A 27,344-nucleotide genomic window follows, 5' to 3' on the forward strand; every position below is an offset into this window, starting at 1 on the left:
TATATATTATTGTTTCTAAGTATATTTTCCAGATGGAATAACATAGGCACAGGGAAATTGAATGACATGCCTAAGGTTACCCAGTGGCTGGGACTACACAAAGGAAAAAAAATTCCAGCAGGAATAACTCAGTGCATAGCTAGAGTTACTTTTTAATGGAAACTTGTTTGGCATTATAAAAGACAGCACCTGACACATCATTTATTCACTAGGCTACATCACTGATTTTAATGACAATCCTTGTCTACCTGGTGCTAGTGCTTTGTGACTTCTGTCTCTCAGTTAAATAAATGTCTATTTGATTGGAATTTTTGGTCTTCGTTACAAGTCATTGAGTATAGATGATCATTTCCTCGACAGAAGTATGGCCATTCACTGCAGCGCTGCAGTCCTCGATTAAATATGTAAAAACCACGAGATATGGCAACAACTGATCCATTGTAATGTCCTAAGTATTTTGGACAGTTTCCACAAGACGCTTGACACTTTGCTGAACTCGGAATGAATAGGCACAGTATCCTGTCAGAAAGAAAACTGATACTCAGAAAATCATGTCTAGTTATTAAATAAGGAGAATACAAGATGATCTCCCAGGTGTTTTTCAGGTCCATGATTCTCTAAGTTCCTATAACAACTGATGTGATGGTTTATAAAGATAAATAAACATTATCTTTATTTTTAAATTTTAGCAAAGGTACAGACAATGAGATATTTAATACTCGAACTTTAGCTTGTGATACCACAAATATATAATGCTATATAGTTGTTTATGTTCTCTCATCCAGCATTTTCTATCAGCCACTTCCTCATAATCACTGGAAGTGCCATTAGCTTGCCTGTACTATAGGCTCATAACTTCTGAATGGATAGAGAACTGGAACTAGAATCATGAAGACCTCAGCTTAAGTCCTACATTAAGTACTTACTGGTGGAATGGCATCGGGCAAGTGAGTTTTCCTCTTCCATAAAATGAGGACAATAATAGTACCAATCCTCACAAGATTTTTGTTAGGATCAAATGTGATAATGCACAAAAAGTGCTTTGAAAACCTTTAGGCCAAGGGTGGTGAACCTGAGGCCTCAAGGCCATATATGGCCCTCTAGGTCCTCAAGCGTCACCCTCTGACTGAATCCAAACTTCATAGAACAAATTCCCTTAATAAAAGGATTTGTTCTGTAAAACTTGGACTCAATCCAAAGGCCTCATCCAAGGACCTAGAAGACCTCATGTGGCCTCGAGGCTGCAGATTCCCCACCCCTACTTGAGGCATTATATAATACTAGCCATTCTTATCATTATCCAGCATTTTCCATCCTTTTAAAACTTTTCTGGTGGGGCTTAGCTAGAGATGGTCCCAGGATAAGCCACTATCTTTCTATTATTATTTTATAGTTAATATCCAAGGGAATTTTGCCTGGGTGGATAAAATGTTTGCCTTACATCCTGATGCCAGTTCATCTTCAGTAAAACTCCTGTAACAGAATGGGGAAGATAGTTTGCTTCATTCTGTCCCTATCATTTTGATCTCCTCTGCTAGGTCTCTATACTTTGAAGGCTTTTCTTTTCATGTACTTTTCATGTACCTCAAGTACTTCATATACTTTTGATGTACAAGATGTGGGGACATATATTAAAATTTTTTAAGAATATTTTTCTGGATCAACATCTGCGTAATTGTGGACAATATTTCAGTGTGTGAAAATGGTACAATTCCAGTAAAGTTTTCTGGTTGAGTGCTCTAGGAACTTTGTATTCATAGTATAGAGATTAATCATGCAAAAGATACTGAGTCTCTGATATATAATCTAAGCCATCAAGTCACAACTGTCTGAGTATTATGCAGGTCCTATTATAAGTTGCTGTGATGTTATAGCATTTCTAGTACTTCTTTGCATAATCCAAATTAATCACAAAGTCTGGGTTCTATTAGGGTAATCCTTTTATACACTCTAGTGGCAATGAATTGCCATAAAACCTCCTCAATTTCCACAAATAAACTTTACTGGTACTGTTGCTGCCAGTTTTGTTTTCATTAATACAACTCTTCCTTAACACTCCACATAGTCTACCAATAATTGTTGCTTTTTACTGTGGGATGTATTTTTACATGCATGTCTTCTTCTCTCCTGACACATCTCTATTTTTTATCCAAATAACTTCATATCTGTACCTCTCAAGATTTGGCTATTGTTCTATTAAATTCCAGCCTTTACTACCAATTATCTATATGTTATCAGAAACTTCACTGTTTTTTTAAAAGTTTATTTATAGCTTTTGCTTTCATATCATTTAAATTTCCTCTTGTATCTCTTCCTCCATCCATTCTTAGAGAGCTAACCCATATAACAAAGAATACTAAAAGAGAGAGAGAAAAAAGCAATGAGCAAATCAATCAGTACAGAGAAAAAAATTGAAAATATGTGCAGTGTTCTTTACTCATGGTTTTCCCACCTCTGCAAAAGAGTGGGGGAGGCATTTTCTCATATTTTTTCTTTAGGGGACTTGTTTATTTTAATTTTATGACATTCATTTTCAATTCTTTCATTTTGGTTGTTCTTTCCATTTACACTGTTGTAATTATGCATATATATGTATATATATACATACATATATATATATATATATATATATATATATATATATATATATATATATATATATATATATATATATATATATAGTTTTATTGGCTCTGCTTATTTGGGTGTTGTTCTAAGAATATTATCCTTCCCTGTGAAAACCAACCAATACTCACTGATTACCTCATACATTTTAAGATACCTGAGCTAAGTTCTCATTAAGCTCACTTGCTACATGACAAAAATAACTTTGAACATAGCAGCTATTTGTCAGTGAACAGATAAATTTCCATAGACCTAGCCTCAGACTAACCTTTGAAGTGTGAACCTTTTTTTCCACCCCTTTTGCACTCTTTTTATTGTTCCTCAAGCCCTTGTATTATCAGTTTTTTATTAAATCATTCTGTGAATGTATTTCAACCAATACTTATCTCTCCTACATACTAACTGGATGAACTTCTGGGAAGGATAAAACAAAATGTACTCCTGTAGTGGACAGCAAGGTATATTAGGCCATCTTTAAGTTTTGGCTTCTCTGTGTGACAGTTTTTTACCAACTTTGAGGCAAAGTGATAATGATAAATTATGTTAGCACTTCTTTTTAAATTAGAATTATTCATTTGTTTAACTCATAGCTTATGTGTACATTCATAGATATAACTTGTCTACCCAATTATGTTTGTTGAACCTGGTAAGTTGACAGTATGTGTGTGTGTGTGTGTGTGTGTGTGTGTGTGTGTGTGTGTGTGTGTGTGTGTGTGTACTCTTTTGCTGCCATGGCTAATTATGGTTAAAATATTTGGGGGGTACTAAAAGTTTCTAATGAGTATAGATCAACAATTATACTGAGAACAGAAGTACTACCACGGGAACATTCTACTAATTTGGTCATCCTTGATGGATATTCGCTTTGATATGTCACATTCAACAATATGCTTTGCAAATGGTGGTGACAGTGGGTACCATATTAAAAAGGCCATTTCTAAATGGACTAGTGCCCAAGTGCATATCAAAAGCCTTGATTTATGACTTAAAATAATAAAATTATTTAAGTACTTCTGAATAATAATTCATTAATTAGTCAAGACTATCTGCACCAAGATAGGAAATTATAAATTCTTCATGAAAAAATTAACAAAATAATCAGATTATTTTAACTTGGTTATTTTAAAAGTTGCTCTGCTTTAATTTAATAAAAAATGTTTGAGGATGTGATTATATTAATATCAATGCTGAACCAGACCTTAACTAGGTAGATCGTACCATTTTTCTGATAGCTTTGCCTGTTTTTTTTTAAATGAAACAGTTTTGCTTATATAGACACTACACATTTGTAGATGAAATACATACACATATTGTTGATCAAGTTATACATAATACATTTCAAAACAAAAGAAATTGAGAAAAACACATTTTCAAAGCAATATCAGAGAACAGCTAGAATGCTTCAGTATTTCCATTTCGAGCTTTATAAATAATATTTTTAACATTTCAAACTGAAAGAAAAAATCGACAAAGCTAAGAGAGACCCCAGGACTTGGGAGGTCATCTGCCTTGGGTATGTACCACATTGTGGGAAGGACATTTGAGTATCAGAAGAATGTCCAGAGGGGAACCACCAGGATGTGGAAAGGAACTGGAGAAGAGAAGACTTCAGGGAAACATGAGGAGTCTTCAAGTATTTGGTGCTCTGACTCATGGAAGAGAAATTAGCAAAGATACTGGTTCACTTTCTTGCACTTTATAGGTCACAGCAAAGAACACTGGTTTAAGTAAGAAATTGTCCAAATTATTCACCTCTGAAACTCAGTTTCTTCATCTCTAAAACAAGATGAAAACAACATCTCCTCTGCCTACTTCACAGGGGGTTCAACTATGTGGAAGAGCTTTGAAAACTATGAAGCACCATACAATGTAAGATATGATAAGCAGTATACTCAGTATGAGGTGAACAGATTAAGAAAATAACTTAAGGAAACAATTTTAAATAAAATGACCAGTTTAGAAAAGGATATAGTATAAAGGTCGATAATAGTCAAACATATTCCAAAATACCAAGTATAAGTGATCTTATTTTTAAGGGATATGTTTAATGATGATGATGATGATGATAGCTAGTATTTATGTACCACTTTAATGTTTGCAAAGCATATTACATATATTACATCATTGGATCCTCACAACAACCTTGTGAGATAGGTGCTATTATTATCTCCATTTTATAGATGAGAAAACAGAGGCTTACAGAAGCTATGTAACTTCCTGAGGTCACAAAGTTAGTAAGTGCCAGAGGCAGGATTTTGTAATACCAATTAAGTTGGGACATTTTTAATGTTTTAGAATGATAAATTAATTAAGTCTCTTTGATTGAACCTTACTAGGTGCAAAGCCCTAGGCCCAAACCCCTAACTACTAGGTGCTAAGCCTACGTGGGCGTGAAGTCCTCAGGGTCCTAAGGGGATTTGCTAGGACTAGAGCCAATAGTAGGAGCCTAAGTTCTGGCAGCTCAGATGACTTTTGATGACAGCTAAAGAGTGTATAAAAAGAGAGAACAGAGCTATTTGGAGGGGGGGTGGCTCTCACTCTTGGTGGAGTGCTGATGTGGAGAATCTGGGCAGCTGTAGTTAAGAGCTTGTGAACACAGATGTGGATGCTTTCTTGGTAACTATGAATTGTATTTGGTCTGTTTATAATGTATCTTTGTAATTTGTTTGTATTTGCTCTGAAGCTCATGGCACTGGCTTTTTCCCCTGAACTAAGTGAATGATATTTGTATGTTGGATTGAAATAAGATTGTTAACCCCTTAATGTTGCTTTCCTTAGTAAAGCAGATCAAAAGGACCTGTGCTGGCAGCATCTCTGTTGTTGGGCTTGTGTTGGTCTTTCACCCCCACAACAGCTGCTAGCCAAATTGTTGCAACAGATTTGAACTGAGGTTCTCCTGACTTCAAGTCCAAAACACAATCCACAGCCCTACGGCCAGAAAATTTTATTGTAGCCATCAGCATGTGAGAGATTCTCAGAGTTGGAAGAGAAACTGGAGTTCATCTAATCCAATACCTGTGTGGAACATGAATCCCCTCATAGAATTGAAAGAAATATATGCATCTTAATGTTTATTTGAACATTTCTTCTGGAAAATTTCTGTAATTCAAGTCTCTTGAATTGTTTTCAAATTAATATTTCCTATGAAATTACTTGACAAAAGTTAATAGATGTTGAAATGATGACTTGTACTTAGAAGATTCTATATACTGATAAACTGTTTTCAAAATTTCTTGCAAATTCACAATAGTTAGAAAGGTCTGTATGTCAGTAGGTAACTAGTCGTAAATGCTATGACTCCAAAAAGAAAAAAAAGAATGTTTTTCAAAGTTACACTCTTTTTTTCCCCCTCATCAATTCCAGCCAAAAATAAAAACCAAAAAGCCTCCTTGCTTTCCATGTCAGAACTCATGCTGATATCAATAATCTGTTTATAAGACTCCATTCTCTTTTAATTCAAACTGAGATACAACTGGAGGCCTTGACCTTGAGTATATTTTTCTTATCAAGGCTATTTTGTTTTCATACCACCTAAACATCTATTTTCTAACATTTCCAACTGTGAAATTTGCCTAGTCAGTTGTCAAAATGCTAGAAGAAGCTACCCAAAAATCATTCTTTTCTATTTAATGGATCTTTGTCCAAGCAAAAGGTATGTGTGTAGCTCACAAAAGGGAGAGTAAGTCATACATTACCCCTTTGGGTCTGAAGAAGCCATCAATACAAGTCTCACAGTTGATGCCTGTGGTGTTCTGACTACAGTTAATGCACACGCCACCTCCAATGTATTTTCCGTGGATATTCAAGCTCAGGTTTCTGCTGGCAACATTTTCATCATAATAGCATTCTTCAGCCTTCCCGTGACAATTGCATGCTGCAAAAGAGACAAATGTGTTAGTAAATATCACTGACAGTCTGCAGACACATAAAAATAACATTTTTAGTGAAGAATTAACAGTGTTCTTTTATTACTCTGACATCTGTGTTGTTCATATGTGCATGTGTTGAAAATAGCATACTTCCTTCTTATGATGAATATCTTCCTTAGATATCCAAATGAGCAAGGCTCAGCTGTAAACAGCAACTGGATTTCCTGGGCACAGTATTTATTTCAACAGCCATTTTATTGAATCTAAAATAATTCAGACTTTTCTTATTTTTTCTATTTTGACAAGGACCAAAATTAGTTACTAATTGAGCATTGCCATCAACATGTCCACAGTCATTTAATATCCCACAAACCTTTGCGTCCCTGTTATGTGCAAGGCAGTGCAGAGAACAGAAAGATACATCACACATGGCCCCTGACCTTAAGGAGCTGACAGTTGAGGAGGGAAGATAATAGAAGCAATACAAGGCAGGATGTGATTATCATAGGCATCTTGTTATTGTTCAGAGAATGTTAGACCTAGAATTAGGTCACTGGGTTCAAATACTGCCCCAGGCAGTTATTGGTTGTGTTACCTCAGGCAAGCCACTTTATTGAACATTTCAGGTCCCTAGTCTGTAAAATGGGAAGAATAAACACTATTACTATCTGCTGCACAAGGTTATTAGGAAGAAAGTACTTTGCAAATCTTTAGTACACTCTTTTTTAAAATTTATTATTTTATTTTTGGTTTACAACATTCAGTTCCACAAATTTTTGCATTCCAAATTTTTCCCCTCCCTCCCCCAAGATAGCATGTAATGGGATATATGTTTTACATATACCTTTGCATTAAACTTATTTACACAATAGTAAAGTTGTAAAAATATATATATAACCAATGGAATGAATCATGAGAAAGAAGAAACAAAACTTAAAAAGAAGGAAAAAAAGAGAGCAAATAGTTTGCCTCAATCTGCATTCTGACTCCATAATTCTTTCTCTGAATGTGCATAGCTTTTTCCATCATGAGTCTTTTGTTGCTGTCTTTGAACCTTGCATTGATGAGAAGAGCCAAGTCTACCAAAGTTAGTCCTGACAGATACCGCGTGTCTGTAATTGTGTATAATGTTCTCCTGGTTCTGCTTCCCTCACTCAGCATCACTTCATATAAGTCTTTCCAGGTTACAATGAAGTCTGTATGCTCTTCATTCTTTTAAGATACACTCCTTTAGGAGATCTTTTAGCTTCTTTAGGCTGCTAGGTGATGCAGTAAATAGAGCACTGGACCTGGAGTCGGGAAGACTAGAGTTCAAGTGTGACCTCAGCCACTTAATTGATGTAGAACCTTGGGCAAGGCACTTAAGCTCCGTGTATCTTAGCTTCCTCATCCGTAAAATAGGATAATAATAGCACCTACCTTCCAGAATATTTGTGAGGATAAAATGAGATAGTATTTGTAAAGCGTTTTGAGAACCTTAAAGCACTATACAAATGGGTAGCTATTATGACTGTTGTTGTTTGATTGTGTCAGTCTTGTTCAGCTATTCATGACCTCACTGGCAAAGATATTAAGTGGTTTGGCCATTTTTTCCCAGCTTATCTTACAGATTAGCAAACTGAGGTGAACTAGGTTAAGTGACTTGCCCAGGGTCACAGAGCTACTCAGTATCTGAGGCCAGATTTGGAATATTATTATTACACAAATGTAAATATAATTATAACCCAACAAATATTTGTTATATAGTTGTTTGTGTTTTGTCATTCAGTTGTTTCCAACTCTTTGTGACCCCATGGACCATATCACAATAATACTGTCCATGGGGTTTTCTTGGCAAAGATATAGGAGTGGTTTGCCGTTTCCTTCTCCAGTGGATTAAGGCAAACAGAGGTTAAGGGTCTTGCCCAGGGTCACAAAGCTAGTAAGTATCTTAGGCCAGATTTTAACTCAAGCTTCTAGACTCTAGGCCCAGTGGTCTATCCACTGAGCCAGCTAGGTTATGTAGTTACTATGCAAAAAACTTCATGATAGATATTACAGATACAAAGAAGAATCGATACAGAGACCCTTAAAGCAAGCTTTAATTTAATTAGTTACGTACCCAAGTAACTAAGATAAAAAGGTCAAATATGATGACCTTGGAGAGACTTTAAGAGATAGTAGAAGATAGGAGGGGCTGGTGTACTTATAGTCCATGGGGTCATGAAAAGTGAGATATGACTGAACAACCACAAACAAGGTGGGTTACTTGTTCCTCCCTTAGCCTCTTCTTGAGATAGGGGTAAGAACACCGGATGAGGAGGCCAGGGGACTTGGGTCCAATTTCCTTCTCTCAAAGAGTTAGATTCAATGACCTCCAACATCCATTCCAGTTCCAAATCTATGCTACTATAAGATGGAGTCCAAAGAAAGCATGATAAAAAAAATTCAGGGAGGAAATATAGCTTCCAACTGGGATATAAAGGAAGGATTAAAGAATGAAGTTGCATTGGAGCTGGGTCCTATAACCTGGATAGGGCTTTGATAGGTGGAATGTGGGGTACATAACGTTACAGTCAGAGAGAATGGAAAGTCATGTTCAGGGAACTGTGAGTAGACTAATTTGACCAAAGCACAAACTTGAGTGGACAGAAGAAAAGATGGGGAAAAGAGCACTTAGTGAGTACCCTTTAGGTATCAGGCACTATGCTGAGCACGTTACAAATATTTTCTCATTTGATTCTCATAACAGCCCTGGGATGTAAGTGTCATTATTATCCCCATTTTACAGTTGAAGAAACTGAAGTGGGACTTGCCATGAGTCACACAGCTAGTTAAATTTCTGAGGCTAGATTTGAACTCGAGTCTTTCTGACTCCTGATTCAGTACTCTACCCACTGTGCCACCAAGATGCTGTGCCTGATTATTTAGGAGTCAGAATGACACAGTGGAGGTAATGCCTGAGTCCTGGCTTTGTCACTTACTTCCTCTGTGACTAGGGCAAGTCACTTAACCTCAGGGTGCTTATATAAAAAATGAGGTTTTGGACTAACCTGCCTCTGAGGACCCTTCAAACTCCAAGGCCATGATCCTTTGATCCTATTTCACTTATTGAGATTTAGAGCAATAAAGGACTGCTTTAGTAGAACATCAATGACAACGGAAAGGAACAGATTTTAGACAAGTGTGAGAACTCATTTAACTTGGCAGCTTATTTAATATGCGAAGTAAGGGAGAAGTCAAAGATGAATCTTCGGAAGAATCCTAGTAACATTAACCGGAAGAGGTACGAGCTAGAGTGAGGTTTGGTAAAGAGATAATGAGTTCAGTTTTAGAAGCTGGCTAGAACTGAGTAGCAATATTCATTAGGCGATTTGGAATGTGGGACTGACATTGGAGAAAGAAGGCAGGCTAGGGCCCAGGGGTGGGGAACTTATGGCCTTGAAGCTACATATGGCCTCGAGGCCACAGGTTCTACATCCCAGTAGACTTACAGCTTTGGGCATTAACTCCATGGACTTGAAACCACAAGAGTGGAGGAGATCATTTGTGACAGAGTACTGTTTGTATGAAGAGAAGAAAAGAAGGATCAAGAACAATATAGCTATCCCAGATGGTATAAACAGTGTATCTTTTGGAGATGGTGGGTATTAATGATATACTTCACATATTATCTGATAGCCTCAGCATTAACCTTGATTTGTCACTCTCCCTCATTTCATAATCACCAAATTTTGTTGTTTCTACCTCCAAAACATCCATGATATTTGTCTTTCTCTACTCACATATGTTTCAAGGTTGTTTTAGTTTGTGTTTCTCTAATCAATAATGATTTAGAGCATTTTTTTCATATGACTATAAATTGTTTTAATTTCTTCTTTGAAAATTGCCTATTCTTATCTTTTGACTATTCATAAATTGAGGAATGACTCTCTACTCATATAACCAGCACCTTAGTACAGGGTCTAATTACATCTCACCCTGACTATTGCAATGGCCTCCTAATTAGTTTCTCTTCCTTAAGTCCCTTCTTATTGCAGTCCATCCTCCATAGAGTTGGCAAAATAATTTTCCTTAAGCATAGATCCAAAATTTACCTCCCCTACTTAAACTATAGTTTCCACTTAAATTATTATTTCAAAGATAAACTATAAACTGATATGTTTATTGTTTGAAGACTTCATAAGCTGGCAGCAACCTATCTTCTGCTCATATTTTACATTACTCTTCCTGAATTCAACAATCAAACCAGATTGACCTTCCTTCTATGTCTCTTGAATGACACTCCATGTCCCTTCTCTATGCCTTGGCACTCACCATTTCCCATGACTAGAATTAATTCCCTTCTCTCTTCTGCCTCATGGAGTCCTTCTCTTATTTTAAAATGCATCTCAAGAGCTATCTTCCACAGGAAGTCTTTCCTTCCCCTCTCCAACTGCTGGCGGCTTCCATCCCTAACTATCCTGTATTTATTTTTATAATTATTCTGCATTTACTTAAGTATGTACTCAATGCCTTTCCCATTAGAGTGTAAGCTCCTTGAGATTGTTTCATTCCTAGTAGTTATATCTCTGGTATCTGCCATAGTGCCTGGAAATCAATAACTGCTTAATAAATGTTGTTGTCCACTCATTCATGTCCAGTACTTTGTGACCCTGTGTGGTGGTTGTTTTTTTATTTGTTTTTTGTTTTTTTAGAAAAGATCCTGGAATGGTTTGACATTTCCTTCTCTGGCTCATTTTACAGATAAGAAAAGTAGGGCAAACAAGGCTAAGTGACTTGCCCAGGGTCCCATGGCTAATAAGTTTCTGAGGTCACATTTGAATTCAGTTCTTCCTGACCCCAGGCCCAGAGCTCTATCTGCTGCGCCACCTAACTGTTCTGCCTTTAGCTTATACTTTGTGCCATAGAGAGAATAAAAGTTTTATCTTCAAGTTCATGTTGTAAACATAGATGAAAATTTAGCAATATAAAAGTCTATTCACCTAAATTCTGCATTTCAGATATAATGTCTATACCTGGATGACTGATGACACAATGGTGATAATGCCTCATTAAGGAATTGCAGCCATAAGAAGTATAGTCAAGTTTCAGTCAATATAAAGCTGCCTCAAACTAACATTAAAGCAGTCTAATCATCTTTGATACTCTAACTGATTTTGGAGATCAGTAAAAACAGTAGAAATTGGATGCTTTTACTTTAGGTCCCACCTGACATATTCAGTGAAAACTAGGGGAAAAATGGATAGACAACATTAAGCCTATCAAAAAATGCACTCAAAACGTTTCCCAGTGAAAGACCATCAAACTAAGAGCACTGTGACATTCTATCTTGAACTAAATCACAGGGGCCATATATAAAACTTACATGGGAAAGTGCAATCATTTAGGGGACCTGGTATTTTCAGAAAGAGAATTAGGATAAATTTTTATCTAGAGAAATCATATCAATGGAATGGAATTCTAAAAGACCAAACACAGAGGATTAAGATGTAGCCCTTTGAAAGGACAAAACATGAAATTTTTACCTTAGCAGTAGTATGGAAGCAAATAATAGGTGAAAGGACAGACCACAAACCAAAATGGAACCAGTGGTGAGGCCTTTACTGTAAGCTAAGGAGGTAAAACTAATATCACAAATAAGGCATAGGAAGAAGCCTCCTACCCAACTCTGCATATACCAGGCATACAACATTTTGATCACTACACTCAATGAAAGATAAGAAAATACTGGAGAGTAAAGAGCAAATATTTGCCAAATAAAGCATATGCTCCAGGTAGTGGCTTAGAATGGTATGTTTCTTGGACCAAAAGTTATGGGAAACAATTTCAAGAAAACAAACCAGGTTCAAGGTTGGTCTGGGCAAAGAACATTGAAACTCACAGGACGGGTATTTGACAAGTGTTAAATGATGTCAACCAACATTTTATTCAGTGCCTACTACATGCTAGAGACAGTGCCAAGCACTAGAGATACAAAGCAGGGCAAAAACAGTCCCTTCTCTAAAAAAGAGTACAGTATAATCAATATCTAATAGTGCCCTCCTGAAAGGAAGTATGGAAAGGCTTCCTGAATCAGACATTAAGGTGAGTGGAGCTTTGGAACACTATTAATAGGAAGATGAAATATGGATATACGTTTTTGAAAATAGTTCATATGATAATCTGATGGAACTTGTCTGATCATTAGCCTAAAGAAGACTATGTCATAAAGAGAGGCCGGTAGCATGCTCTGTTTCTCCACTAACTTCAATCAATACATATTAATTAAACACTTACTGTTTACCAAGGACCATGGGAAGTCCTGAGGACACAAAGAAAATTCTTAAGTAGAAGTACAGCCCTGTATTCAGTAGGCCTACATTCAAATTGGGGAAGCAACGCATGCATAGGAATATATAAGATAAATATGGGGTAGACACAAGAGAACAGAGGGGAAGACACCAGCATCGAGAGGAACAAAAAGGCCTCCTGTAAAAAGTGATGCTTAAGCTTGAGTCTTGAAGGAAATCAAAGATTCTAAGAGGGAAGGTGATAAATATAATGCTGGTCCTAAAAAAGGCTGCCTGGGAGGGTTTGAGAGTTGATCCATCCAATTCAACTCTACTAACTGAAAAAAAAAACCCAACAGAAATAGCATGAGTAATAGTGTTCCATAATATGAAACTTTTCATTTATTAAGGCAAGAGAATCCCTTTAAGCTTCTTTTGCTTAAAAGGTTGCTACTTGGTGGCAATGTTTCATATATTTAAGCAGAATTCCAATTCATCATCCCCGCCTTGTTAAATATGTTTTTTTTAACAAATATGACACATTTAGAACAGAGAGAGCTACAAGAGAAACAGGAGATGTTAACTAGTCCAGTGGAAGCTCTCTGAGTGGGTTTAAGTGTTTTCCTTACTTCTATCACTCTCTGCTCCCAAACAAATGCCCCAAATATAGCTAGATTTTCAATATTTTAAAAATTTCTGTTGGTTTGTTGTTGTTTTTAAGAAAGTCCCAGAGAAAGAAATAGCACCGTCTCCACTGGTCATGTATTCCAATGTGACATATAAATGTAGGAACAATGCTTCTTACCTAGTCTAAATCACTTAAGCTCGTAGTCAGTCACACACACACACAGTTTAATCCTGCCAGCATGCCTTTGTTTATGCTGTTCTTCCTACCTGAAATGTCCTTTCTTCTCTCTGCCTATGCAGCCTTTGCCTTTAAAGCTCTATTGAAGTGCCATATCCACCATGAAGACTTCTCTACTATAGCACAAACTTATTTCAACCTTATCTGGGCTCATCTGCCATTTTTCTCATCAGCACAACATAGGTTAGCAAAAAAATCCATGATATATACAAAGGAAAAGTCCAGGGAAAATGCTGCAAGAAATTTGGGAAGAGAGCAATCACTTTCATTTGGCAAGAGTAAGGAAAGTCTCATAGAGAAGAGGGTACCTGAGCCTTGTCTTGAGAGTAAAAAAGAATGTAAACAGACAGAGATGTGGTGGGAGTCTTTTCCAGTCACAAAGGTTATCCTGTATGAATGCATAAAGGAAAGAGAGAAAAGGATGCTACTGAGTAACAGCTGCAAAGTTTGACTAAAATGTAGGCAAGTCAATCTAGGTTTTTAACTAGTCATTCAGTGACAGTCTAAGGAGTTTCTATTTTATCCTATAGAAAGAAGAAATCTGGGAACCTTTGGAGAAAGGGAACGATATTCTCAGACCTGCCCATGCATTATTTTGAAAGATATGAATGGTATGGTTTGAAGAGAGAAGAATTGGGAGGAAGAAGGATTAAAAGGCCATTTGTGTTCCAGACCTTGACCCACTCCCTGTTCCTAATGTAGAGCCCTCCAGCTTGGACCTGACCAAGAACCAAGCTATGCATCCAATTACTACTCACCACCATACCTGCAACCCAGCCTCTCATGCATCAGTAAGATTTCTGAATCACAATGACCATGATTTGCTGGCTAAGTGCCCCACTCCCAAGAGCCAAGCCTAAACCGATTTCACTTGATTGAAACAGTGTCATTTTTTATTTTTCTCTCCGTTGATCCTTACTCAAAACTTCTCTACCATGCTTCCACTCAGCATCACGGATTTCTATGACCATATGAATGACTTTTAAAAAAAAACAGAATTATTCTCTCATCCTTCTTTTAAACATAGTGTTTTTTTTCTTTCATTGCTATATTTAAGCAGTGTTCTGACATTGTTTCATTATATTCGTGAAAATATTTGAGATATATATATATATATATATATACATATATAAACATATATACATACATATATTATACATACACACATATATTATATATACACACAGATACATAAGTTGGAATTCCAAATTTTGTTTTTACCCATATTGTCACTGTATTCATATAGAAAATGCTGAGGTCATAAGAGGTTTTTTGGATATATTTCCTGTTATTTTCTCTGAAGAACCAATGAACCCTACCTACTACTATTCCTCTAAGGTTTGCTTTTTTTTAACCAGACCTATGATTTCATCTGTAAGTGGAGCTTAGAATGATGGACTCCTTTTATCAATGCAATTATTCTCCAATTTATAATTTTAGAGTTGCCTCAGTCATTGAAAGATCAAGTGACATACTCAAGGTCACTTAGCCATTATGTCTGATTTAGGACCTGAGCCTAGGCCAGATCTCTACCTGCTGAAACATGCTGCTTCGGGTCCTTTGGAATATTTTAATGTCATTTTTTTTTCTTATATGAGATCAATGGGAAATAGGGTAGTAGAAGCAGTATTATTTTAATCTTACAGAGGAGACTGAAGCAAAACAGTTAAGTCTCAAGATCATGGAACATATCAATATAACAAAAGGAGCTTATTCCCAGGACTCCCAGTGGTTAGAGGAATCTCAACTCCAGTAGACCATACCAAAAATAATATGAGGATATCACTGCTATGGGAATTTCCCACCATGTATGTAGGTATAATTTTTACTATGATGATACCGGTTTCAATAAAAGTCCTACTTAATCTGTCTCGTTGTGGCAGGGGTTCTCAAATGCGATGCCAGCAGAGTACAAATTCTGTCAGGTCTTGCCAAGCTGGAAAGGCTTCAGGGACAGACCAGATGATGGACTGAATATCTGTCAGCCAAAAAAGGATTGGCCTAGCTAAGTTTGAGGCAGCTCATCACCAGAAGGCTAGCCACAAGGTGATGAATATTCTCAGCCATGACAACTCAGCGACTGACCGTGTACTACATCAACAGAAGGGTTACATTCTGCTTCAGTGAAGAGGATATCTGCCCTGACAAAATCACAGATCCTTGAAGTAATGAACTAAATGAGTTATTAAAAAAGATTTATCTGAAGAGGAGATCTGATCATTTCATTTCAAAGAAATGGAATGACACCTTGTTAAAATATTTAGTCACACTATTTGAATTTGTACTACATATTTCCATTAAGTTGGAATCTCATGGAATGTTTTTTAAACCATATTTTATATGTAAATGTTAAGGTAAAATTTTATTTTATAGTAAAATATTTATTTTTAAATCTTATATTTAAAATTATTTAAATGTTGTAAACAATCACATTTAACAGAATTATAACTTCAAATGGTACAAATTTAAATGTCTGTGACTACATTCACTGGATTTATTAGTCACACTAATCAAGACCTAGCTCAGCATCTCAGGCACCAAAACACATAGAATGCTAAGAACAAGACATTTCTGTTCATTTGAATTAAGACATTTTTAGAAGGGAAAGAAGGTATTTTAACATTCAGTGCTCTGATAGGAAACTACTATGAACTTATATACTCACTGGCATAAAAAGACACTGATTTTTAGATCTACATAAATGAAAGGCAGTGTGTTGTTGTGGACAAAGTGATGGGCAAGGAGTTAGGATGATGTGGGAGGCAGCATAGCATAGTGGATTTAGTCAACAAACTTGAGTTCAAATCTTGCCCCTTACCACGTGACCTCAAGCTAGTCACTTTAAGCTTCATCAGGCTGAGTTTCTTGATCTGTAAAAAATGAAAGGGTTGGACTAGGAAATTTCCAAGCTCCATTTTAGCTCTAAAAGGTATAATTTTGTGACTCAGGTTCAAAATTCAACTCTGATCCTTACTAGCTGGGTGGTCAGATACAATCTGTCTATGCTTCAATTTCCTTATCCTTAAATATAGAGATGATATCTGCAGTACCTGGGTTCAGAGCTGCTGGTCTATAAAGTACCATGCACACTTTAAAACACTATGTAAGCATGGAATTGTGATCAGCTATTGATTGTGATGAAGTTTTAATTACACATACATAACAATACACAGCAGAGTAGCAAAATGGATAGAGCACCGGGCTTGGAATCAGGAAGAGTCATCCTCATGAGTCCAAATCTGACCTGAGACATTTACTGTCTATGTGACCCTGGGCAAGTCTCTTCACCCTGTTTGCCTCAGTTTTCTCATTTGTAACATGAGCTAGAGAAACAGATGGCAAACCATGCCAGTATCTGCTAAGAAAACCCCAAATGGGGTCACAAAGAGTCAGACACAACTGAAAAACAACTGAAATTAACATAACAGTAACAGGACACAATGTAGGAAGGTGAGTTGGAAGCCAGATGTCCAAAGCCTGTCTTCATCATATTTTATGTGGTTGTTTAGAAGCCAATGGAAAGATTTACTGTACATTAGTAAAGCCAATGTGATGTTGATGAAATAATACTTCAAACGTGGTTGAGAAATTAAACCCTTGAGAAACAGACAAATTTTGTAATGTTGCTTTTGAACTTCATACTAAAACAGACATTGTATGAAGAATGCAATACAGAGTCACACAAACAAACATCAAGAGTTACACAAACATCTTTGTGGTATGTTTAGACAATCCTAAACTATAATGGGCACTGGCAACATAAAAATCTGGCTTTCAATTCAGAAACCACTTTAAGTTTCAGCCTTTACTAAAGAGCATAAATACTGGCATTAAAAAAATGCACCACTGTCAAAATGTGTTATAAGAAATGTGCAATCATCCCATCCCCAGTATAATGGAAAAATAAAGCATCTACATTCTTGTCCTCTATAGTGAAAGTTAGTGTTGCTAATGGTGTTGCGTATTCTTGTGAGTGGATTTGGCTGAAAAAGCTGATATGTGACCAAGCAGTCTTTTTCACAGTTCAATCAGGGGAAAACTAGTCATTTTTTTCTAAGAATAGTTGCTGTATCTAATGAATTAGCATTTTTTTAAAAGAAGAAGCCCATAGCTACTTGGGAAGTTGGTTTGGAATCTGTGTCATTTTCTATACCTCAAAAAAAATTAAAAATGAGAGCTGGAAGTGACCTTAGAGACCACCTAGTCCAAGTCCCTTATTTTCTCAGGGAGGAAATGGACACTCAGAGGAAGAGGAGGATCTGTCATATTATAATGAGAACATGGGAATGGTCAATGAGAAACTCATCCTTCATGCATTCACACTGTTCTGCCTGCCATGCTCAAAGTTCATTTATATATAAAGGCTGGGTAAACTTGTTTTCAGGCAGGTGTAATGGAAAGGTTCTACTTCCAGACTTTAGAGCACATGAAAGTATTCTAGGCTGATTGCCTGTCTTCTTGATTAGTTGTTAAGACAGAACTAGGTGTGTATAGAAAAGACTCCCATAGGGTCAACTCATTTCTCTTTCCTGCTTGGCTCCATTAAAATGAAGGGAAAAAGACTCTGGGTGGGGAGACAGAACTAGTGTTGGCAATCTAATCTCTCCATCTGGGCTGACATGAAGCCATAAGCATATGGTCCTGTTGTTTCTGACCCTATTGTGTCTATTCTTACATGCTTTGGATTAAGGAATATTGGAGATGGATTTGTTTAGGATATGACCCTGTTAGCTTCAAAATGTTGGAAGAGCCGCCAGAACCATGAGAGCTAGATATAGTCTGTGCCAGTTTGTGGACAAGCAAACCTGTTTGCCAAAACAACTCAGAGGAGCAACAGGGACCTAGACCAGCAGTGGATTGTACCTACAGCCAAGATACTGGGTCCTACAAAAAAGAAACTAAATGTGTCCATAAGCGTCAGGAAGAGAACCAATTGGAGACAACACTTTATAGTAACTGTGTTAAGTTTGAGCTCACTCTCCCCAGGGGACATAGGTGTTCATGGAGGAGAGTGTGCTCCTGAATTTTGTACTTATGTTCTTATGATGTTTACTCAGTAAATATCCCTTTGTAAAACTAACTGTTAATTAGTTAAATTGCACTTAAGTACTAAGTATTGATGGCTGATTTTGAGAACACAGTAGCATCGGGCTTGAGTTTATAGCACTTGAGAAAAGCTAATAACTCAGTAGGGTTATCCCTAGGACCCTGAGGAGGAGTTGTTGTCTTGCACTGAGAGACCCAATTCATTGGGAGTTGGGATAAGGGCCTTCAGAGCTTATATGAGATCCACTATTTAAATTTTATACTGTGGCTTAAGAATATTATCACCAAGTGAACAATATTATAAAAAGCACTTTGACTCAAACAAACAAGATTAATGAATACCCAAATGCACACTGAAAAAATTCAAGATCACAGACTCATAGCTAGAAGAGACCTCCGAGGGCACCTACTACAATCTCCTCTTTTTAAAGATGGGGAAAGCAAGGACCAGGGAGGTTCAATTACTAGCTCAAGGTCACAGAAGTTATATGAGTGTTAGTGATCATTCACTTTAGAAAGTGACTTTTCATTTTACAAAAATATCTTTAAATAGCAGGTTCCCCTACTGAACTTTTTTAAAAAATGATTTTATTTACTACCCCAATGCATTTTAAATGATTCCATTTACCCTTTTCCAAAGGAAAAAAATTATATTCAACTTTTTAAAAACACAGCTATTGCAGAAAATGAGGCCCAACTGTGCTTAACATAGGGCCCACCATTCTAAATAGATACTCTTGAGATTTCCTTAGCAGTGGTAATGGACTGTACAGGACTACTTAATCAATTGATCGATCAATAGCCCTGTGTGGCCCATTACCACTGTTAAAGAAAACTCAAGAGTACATTTTAATAATGTCTGTGTATTCAGAAACCAGACCCCTGGCCCTCTTTTTGCAATAGCTGCGCTCCTAGAAAGTTGAATATGAATATACATTTGGGGCAAAGTAAAATACTAGATAATGCATACAGTGTTTACATAAGACAGAATTACATATCTCATGTTGCTTAGCATTAGAAAAGGGATAACACACAATGGAAAGTGAATTAGAGAGTAACGCAACAAGAAACTTTGGGAAAGTCAATTATTAGCCAGCAGGGTCAGAGAAAGTTTCATAGAGGAAATACCATTTGTGTTGGGCTTTAAAAGATGAAGCTAAAGAGAGGGAAATGGGGTATTCTCATTTGAAGATACAGAGGCCTGACACTGGAGGGTGCATTTAAGTACCAGATCATAATCTAGTTTAACTGGATCATAGATTGTTTGGAGGGAAGTAATATAGAAAGGAAAGGGAATGCAAAATGTGGAGAGCTTCAAATAACAGGCAGAGAAGTTTAAGCTATAGGGAATAACTGAAGTCTTTTGAGTAGAAGAATGGCATAGCCAAGCCCATACAAATGAAAAATAATTTTTGCAGTTGTCTGAAGGGCAGATGAATGATAATGATGAGAAATTGCTAACATTTATTTAATGCTTTCAGTTTGCAGAGCACTTTACATATGCTATCTCATTTGATATTCACAAAACTGTGTAAGGTAAGTTAGATGGGTGCTTATATTAGCCACATTTTAAAGGTGGAGAAACTGAGGCTGAGAGGGTTTAACTAATTGACTGAGGATCACACAGGGCAATATCTAGGGCAGGATTAAAATTTAGGTCTTCTAACTTAAAGTCCAGCATTCTATCCACTATACCACCTAAATAGGAAGGGAAAGAGTATAGAGGCAGGAAGCCCTATTAGGAGGGTATTGTAAGAGTCCAGGTATGTAAATAAAAGATCCTATACTCTTAGGGTAGGGGCAGAGAAGAGGAAGGGATAAATAGGGAGGAAAGCCAATGAATGGATAGATGTAGAGGTAAAATAAATAGGACAAGGGAACTGAATGGACAAGAGAGGTGAGGGTAAGGGAAGTCAAAGATAATACTAAAGTTAGGAAATCAAGGGAATGAATAGTGGTACCACAGGCAGAAATAGAGAAAAGAAGCAAGGTTAATGGAGAAAGACAAAATGCTGAATTGAACAAAATGTTGAATTTGAGGGGCCAGTGAGACATCAAAGTAGAAGGGAGATTACCAGAGATTTTGAGTTCAAATGGGAGTCAGGCCTGGAGCTAGAGAAGAGATGATAGCTGGGTAGGATAAAAGGATCTGGGAAGGTAGGTTTTGTTTGTCTGCTTGTTTTAGAATTGGGAAGACACAAATATTTTCAGGCAAATGGAGAGAAACCAGTAGAGAAGGAAAGATTGAAAGGCCATGAGAGCAAGGATTATGTCTGGAGCAAGGTCATGGTGGAGATAGGCTTGAATGTGATCAAGAATACAGTGAGGGAGTGTTAGGGAAGAACAGGGATACCTCTATGTAAACAGAAGCTTTAAGAAGCTTTGAGGAATGAAGGAGGAGGGCTAAAGTATATATCCAATGACTTCAATTGTCTCAGAGACAGGGAGAAGAAATCATCTGCTGCAGAGGACTGGGACAGGGGTATCATTTGGGGTAAAAGGTCAGAGAAGGGAGAAGAAAGAGGAAGAAAAAGGGAGAAGAGAAAGATAATATCTCTGAGATTATCTATAATTTATCATATGCATACGGATATACATATACACACATACATACATATACACATATATGTATGTATGTCTCTTGAATGTAGATATTGGTGTGCCATCTCTCCCATTAGACGGTGAGCTCCTTGAGGGAGGGAAGGGATGGTTCTATCTTTCTTTGTATGCTCCATTACTTACCACAGTGCATGGGTCATAGGAGGTGCTGAATAAATATTTGATGACTGATTTTCACATCCTTTGTTCACATTGCTTGGTTTTCATTATTAACCAAGTAACTGTGCATCCGTGCATGCGTGCGTGTACACACACACACACACACACACACACACACACACACACGATTTTAGTCCCTTAACATAATGTTTCTTGAAATAATGATAAACTCATATTGACAATTTGAAGACAGACCACTGTCTAAACCTATTCTTTATTGGGGAAAATGTGGGTTGGCATGTTTCAATTCACACAAAACTACCCAGTCACTATGTTCTATTCCCTTGGTCTTGGTCTTGAGTTAAACTTTCATTTGTTCCTTAGAGTTAGCAAGACGGTTGATTTTAAACCTGTCTCACCAGGAGGCAAAAATCCTCAATTGGTTAACATGAAGGCTGAGAAAACAAAAATAACTTCAATAAACAATAATTATATGTTTTCCTAATGCTCATTGCCTCAAACACTGCTTCTTCTTTGGGGTTCTGAATATAAATTCAAATTCAAGAAACAGATGTCTTAAAACTATTAAATGTTTATATTTAAAAAGCAATTTTTCTTAACTTTTTAAGATTTAAAAATAGCAGATTTGCTATGTATATGTTAATTTTAAGAAATAAATATCCATTTTAATCCTACTTGTTCCTACCAATGTTCCAGAAAAATAATTTATCTATATTAAGAGATAAATCTTAGACTTTCTAAAAGGCCTTGACTGTAACACCTCTCCCAAAGTCCACTGTCTTGGGACTCTCTCTGTACTGGTGAAGATAGGCCCTACCCTGCGTGAGGGATATTGCAGTTGGTAAAATATAAGAGCTTCAGTTCTCAGCCGCCTCCCTTTGAAGACTCATCCTTCAGGTGCTCCTGGATTCCAACTTCAAGAAAGAAGATGGAAAAAGCTAATACCACTTTATGTTGCTGAAGAAAAAGACTCTGGGAAGGCAAGAAAAGAGCAGTCAGTCTGCTATCTATCTTGTCACTAACCTCTCTGCTCACTGCTCTAGAGACTCTGAGGAGTTTCCCTTGAATGAGATCCAGGATACTCTCTTTCTGTTGAGTTGAGTTCTCCCGCCCCCACTGAGAGAGCTCCCTTATTCTGTATTGTCTGGCATATATCCCTTTATTTTTACATGCTATGATTTTTTTTTGCTATGATTTGGCTTCTTTGCTATTTGCTGCAATGTGGAATTGGTATTAGGTGGAGAAGGGGTTAAGCCTTAGATATAGAGCTTGGGGGTTCCCTTTCCCCCAGAGATGACAAAGTGATCAAAAATTAGATGGAACATGAACATATCTCCTAGATGAAGAATGCTTAAGGGAGCAGTTAGATATACATTTAGCCTGTTAGTCCTTCAGCCTCAACTTCCTGCTTCCTCTCCTGGCATAAATGAAAACATCCCTTGGAGAAGAGGACAGAGATATCTATTCTGCCTCCCTTTGAGCCACATAGGAGGACAGGACCCTGGCAACATGTGGGACATCACTCACTCACTCCTCTTTCACTACCTGATATATTGAAGGTTGAGCTCTAAGGCCAACTTTTAGATTTTAGACCACAATAGAGTTAACAGGGCATAAATGACAAAATAAGGTAGAGCTATAAAATCATAGAATTGGAAGAGACCTCAGAGATTCAATCTCCTCATGCCAAAGAAGAGGAAATGTAGCTCTAAAAGAATGAGACTTGTCTAAGGTCACAGCTAGATAATGTGTTGTTACTCCTGGGTGGGGTTCAACAAGCTTAGACTTATCTGGCCACTAGACCCAGATGGCTCTGGAGGAGACGGTGAAGCTGGTGACTCTGCACAGCTCTCCCTCACTTAAATGCAATTCACGTGTATTTCATGGCATTACCTCCCTGATGTCATGGTCCTCTTTGAGAACACAAAGCAAACAACAACAACATTGGAATCCATGATGCTTGAGAGAGCCCAGACTGGGGGAAAGAGGAGGGTGAAGTTAAGAACATTCTCTCAGATCAGAAACACTGGAAGACCAGTCATGGAGCTCAAAAGCCTAGAAGGGGTCTGAAGTAGAATCAGAGTCAAAACTAGAAGTCATATTCAAAAGGAAGCTAATGAGGTTCTGTTTGGGATTAAAGAAGCAAAGATATTAGGACTGTTCCTAGATTTAGACCTAGAAGGTATCCAAAGTTCATGAAATCCAAAATATAAAGAAATAGGTCAGGGTGATAGAACCAGAATGAGAACCTAGGTCCTCCGACAACAAATTTAGGGTCCTTTTCATTATAGATTTAGTATGGTGCCATTAATTGTCAAGCTAGACAGAGTTAAAATAATTTCCCACATTCTGTCTCATCTCCGGACATATTTATATTTTAATGACTGGCTTATGTAGCTGGCACTGCCTACCAGTTTCTTCTGAATCCCTCATCTAAAGAATTTAAACTTAGCTTTCACTCCCCATAGCAATAGTCAAGCCTACAGAGTGTCATACAGTGAGGGGAGAGCTGGGACTTGCAACCAGGTGGCTAGACTCCTAAGGCAAGGCATTCATTGGGCTCTGCCGCACTGCCCCTTGACTCCAAAATGGCTACACCTACTGTAAGTGAAGTCGGCGATAAGAATGCCACGGGCATGGATGGATTGCATTGTTTATCATCTGAGGGAACTCCTCTCAGTAAATGAGATCATAGCTCTATTTGAGTACTAAGCTATTTAAAGATGAGCCTCACCTACTTATAGCCGATCCAATATGAATGCTACTATTTCTACTTCAATAGTTGAATCACCATATGTATGTAAAAGTAATAAATTTGCTTTTCTTCAAGAAAAAAATCTATAATGTCTTTCATTAATTCAGAGTGGCATTTCTTCCATTTCCGTGAACTAATATTAATAGATTTGTAAATCTATTAATCAATCAATGAACATTTAACGCCCACTATCTCCAGGTACTGTTATGTACTATAGTTACAAGTACAAAGCAGTTTTTCTTACTGCCTATGAGACAGTGCAAATATATAAGTTTTACAGATGAGGAAACTGAGACCCAGAAATTAAATGACTTGTCTAAACCACTCAGCTATAAAGTAGTAGAATCTGAGAACCCACATCTTCTGCCTCTGTGAATATCATTTATAACAAAATAGAAAATAAACTCCATAAAATTTATCTCTACATTTACACACTATTGTAATAGTTAAAAAGGGAAAGGCGGTGGAACAGAACATTTCCTTTCCTCTATATATGCTTTTGCCAAAAATTCCCTAGATAACACAGGCCTGAAAAAATGTCATTCTTCACTCTTTTTTTCTTCTTCTTCCATAAATGCTAAGTATAATCACTGCTGCTTAGCACACCTGTTTTCTGGTTCATAAGGCACACAGCTGCAAGAAAATTTGAAGGGAAAAATGCTTTAATTCCCTGAGTTCAGGACCGGAAAGTTCTAACATAAACTCTATTCCTGATGTGGAAAGGGGGCAAAAGAGGCCTGTTGTGAAATGAGGGATGTTGATGAAGAAGCTCTTCTAGCAGGTCAGTCAGGCTTAAGTGTAAATATAACCAACTGGAGATTTTTGAAGACATTCAGGAAAAATATCCAGGTTTTTCTCCGTTCCCTCCCTCACCCACCCCAAGGTTCCTCATTATTTGAGGGGCTCCAACTATGCTCACTTTGTTTCTGCTCTCTCTCTCTCTCTCTCTCTCTCTCTCTCTCTCTCTCTCTCTGTATATGTACATATATGTATACACACACACATACATATGTATGTATATGTGTGTGTGTGTGTGTGTGTGTGTGTGTGCCCAGTCTTATTACCCTAAAAAAAGCCTCTGTCCTGGAGCCTGATTGGTGACTCTGTACCTATGACCAAGTTTACCTGACAGGCCCAGTCATGTACACATCAGTCCCAGCTCAACTCATTTACTGGACTTCTCCATTCTACACCTGCTGCCTTGCACAGATACACTTCGCATTCCTCCATGCCTGCTACCCAGATCCCTTTTATGTTTTATCTTCTTCCATTATAACGTAAGTTCCTTCAGTATAAGGGACTGCCTTAGTGGCTTGGAGTTTTATCCCCAGTGCTTAACAGAATCTAGCTTACATATTATAGTAAGCACTTAATAACTCTTTCTTTCTTCCCATCTCTCCCTCTTGTCTTTGTCAACTTTCTCTATCAATCCCAGCCCCAATATTTTTTAAGAGTGACAGTTTTTCTGTAAAAATCAGAGATAGTAATAGTAGCATTTATATGTAGTGTTTTAAGGTTTACAAAGCACTTTACAAATATCATTCCATTTTATCCTTACAACAAGCCTAGGAGATAGGTTCAATTATTATCCCCATTTTACAGATGAGTAAATTGAGGGTGTTAAGGGACTTGCTCAGGGTCACACAACTTGTAAGTGTCTGAGGCTGGATTTGAACAGGTCTTCCTAGCTAGTTCTATCCATTGCACCACTTAGTATCCTGAGAAAGCTGATAGCCTTAACAGGGATTCCATTCCCTCCCCCCCAACCCCCATCAACATTTATCCTCTTCTCACTCCCATCATTTCAGGTAACACATTGATTTAAATTTATACTAAAGCTCTGAAACATAAATAACTGATACAGGATGCTTACTTCAGAAGAGTTTTGATAGAGCTATTCAGAGGACTTGAGATAACTATTGAAAGTGGGATAAATTCAGAAAGGAATGTCTGGGTTTGGGAACAAATACAAACTTCCCGTCCAACCTGATTTGGTCCCATCTTCCTGAAAGGTCTGATTTCCAGTGGGAAATATCAAACTAAAATGTTCTACACAAGCTAGCAGCCTGGAGAGATGGCTTTTACTTCATGATTTAGAAAAAAAATAGAAGTAAAAGTAAAGAATGAAGAAAGAAAAGGCAAAACAGATCAGATGACAGAATGGGGGAAGATGAGGAAAGCAATGGAATTCAAACTGAAAAAAATACTTTGTTTTTGTTGTTCAGTTGCATCCCATTCTTTGTGACCCTTTTTGTGGTTTTAAGAAAATACTGGAGTAGTTTGCCATTTCCTTCTTCAGCTCATTTCACAGATAATAAAATGGAGGCAACCAAGGTTAAGTGACTTCCCCAGGGTCACACAGCTACTAATTGTCTGAGGCCAGATTTGAACTCAGGAAAATGATTTTTCCTGACTCCAGGCCTGGTGCTGTCCATGGCACCACCTAGCTGCCCCAGAAAGAAATGCTGGTCTCAAGAATATCTGGAGGTTTCAGTCTTTTAATATTCATTTCACTTTGACATTTTAATTGATGAACTGTTTTAGCAGAATGGAAACTCCTACAGATGCACATTATATTCACGACCTCCCACCTTACACATTTCTTGTTTGTGTCTATCAAGGAGTCACTTAAAGTGGCAGAGCCCTTCACCTGGCTCTTCTCATCTGTAGGGCTGTTAATGAATGGACGAGTTGCCTTGAATTCTGAGTACTTTACCAGCCTATCTCCTCAATAACGTCTTCTCAAGTGCAAGGATTCATCAATGATAGCATGTTGCAACCTGCTTCAGCCCACCACATGTATGTCTCTTTCTTTTTTTTTTTAGTATTTTTGGTGGGGGGAGGGCAATTGGGGTTAAGTGACTTGCCCAAGGTCACACAGCTAGTACATGTGTCAACTGTCTGAGGCCGGATTTGAACTCAGGTCCTCCTGACTCCAGGGCCGGTGCTCTACTGACTGTGCCACCTAGCTGCCCCATGTATGTCTCTTTCTATTGCCTTTTGGTTCATTATCTTTTTGATGCTTCAGAGATCCTAATGTTCCATGATTAGTAGCGACATACTACAGCATCATTACAGAAACAGCAAGAGTAAAGAAAAGTGACTTTTGTAGTATAAAATACTACACAATTTCCCACATATAATTCAGCTCAATTTCTTCCTCTTGCTCAATTCTGGGCCCACCCTATCTTTAC

At 37.4% G+C, this 27,344-nt stretch overlaps 1 protein-coding gene across 7 annotated transcripts in view; it reads right to left on the reverse strand.

The window, feature by feature from the left end:
- LAMA2 (laminin subunit alpha 2) overlaps positions 1 to 27,344 on the reverse strand; it is a 777,226-nt gene that overhangs the window by 444,326 nt on the left and 305,556 nt on the right. For all 7 annotated transcript variants that reach the window (XM_036766214.1, XM_036766215.1, XM_036766213.1 and 4 more), the window contains exon 8: positions 6,321 to 6,499. In XM_036766214.1, coding sequence (XP_036622109.1) covers positions 6,321 to 6,499 — 179 coding nt within the window. The remainder of the gene's footprint in view (positions 1 to 6,320; positions 6,500 to 27,344) is intronic.

This window comes from Trichosurus vulpecula, chromosome 7, assembly GCF_011100635.1.
Source record: "Trichosurus vulpecula isolate mTriVul1 chromosome 7, mTriVul1.pri, whole genome shotgun sequence".
Taxonomy (NCBI): domain Eukaryota; kingdom Metazoa; phylum Chordata; class Mammalia; order Diprotodontia; family Phalangeridae; genus Trichosurus; species Trichosurus vulpecula.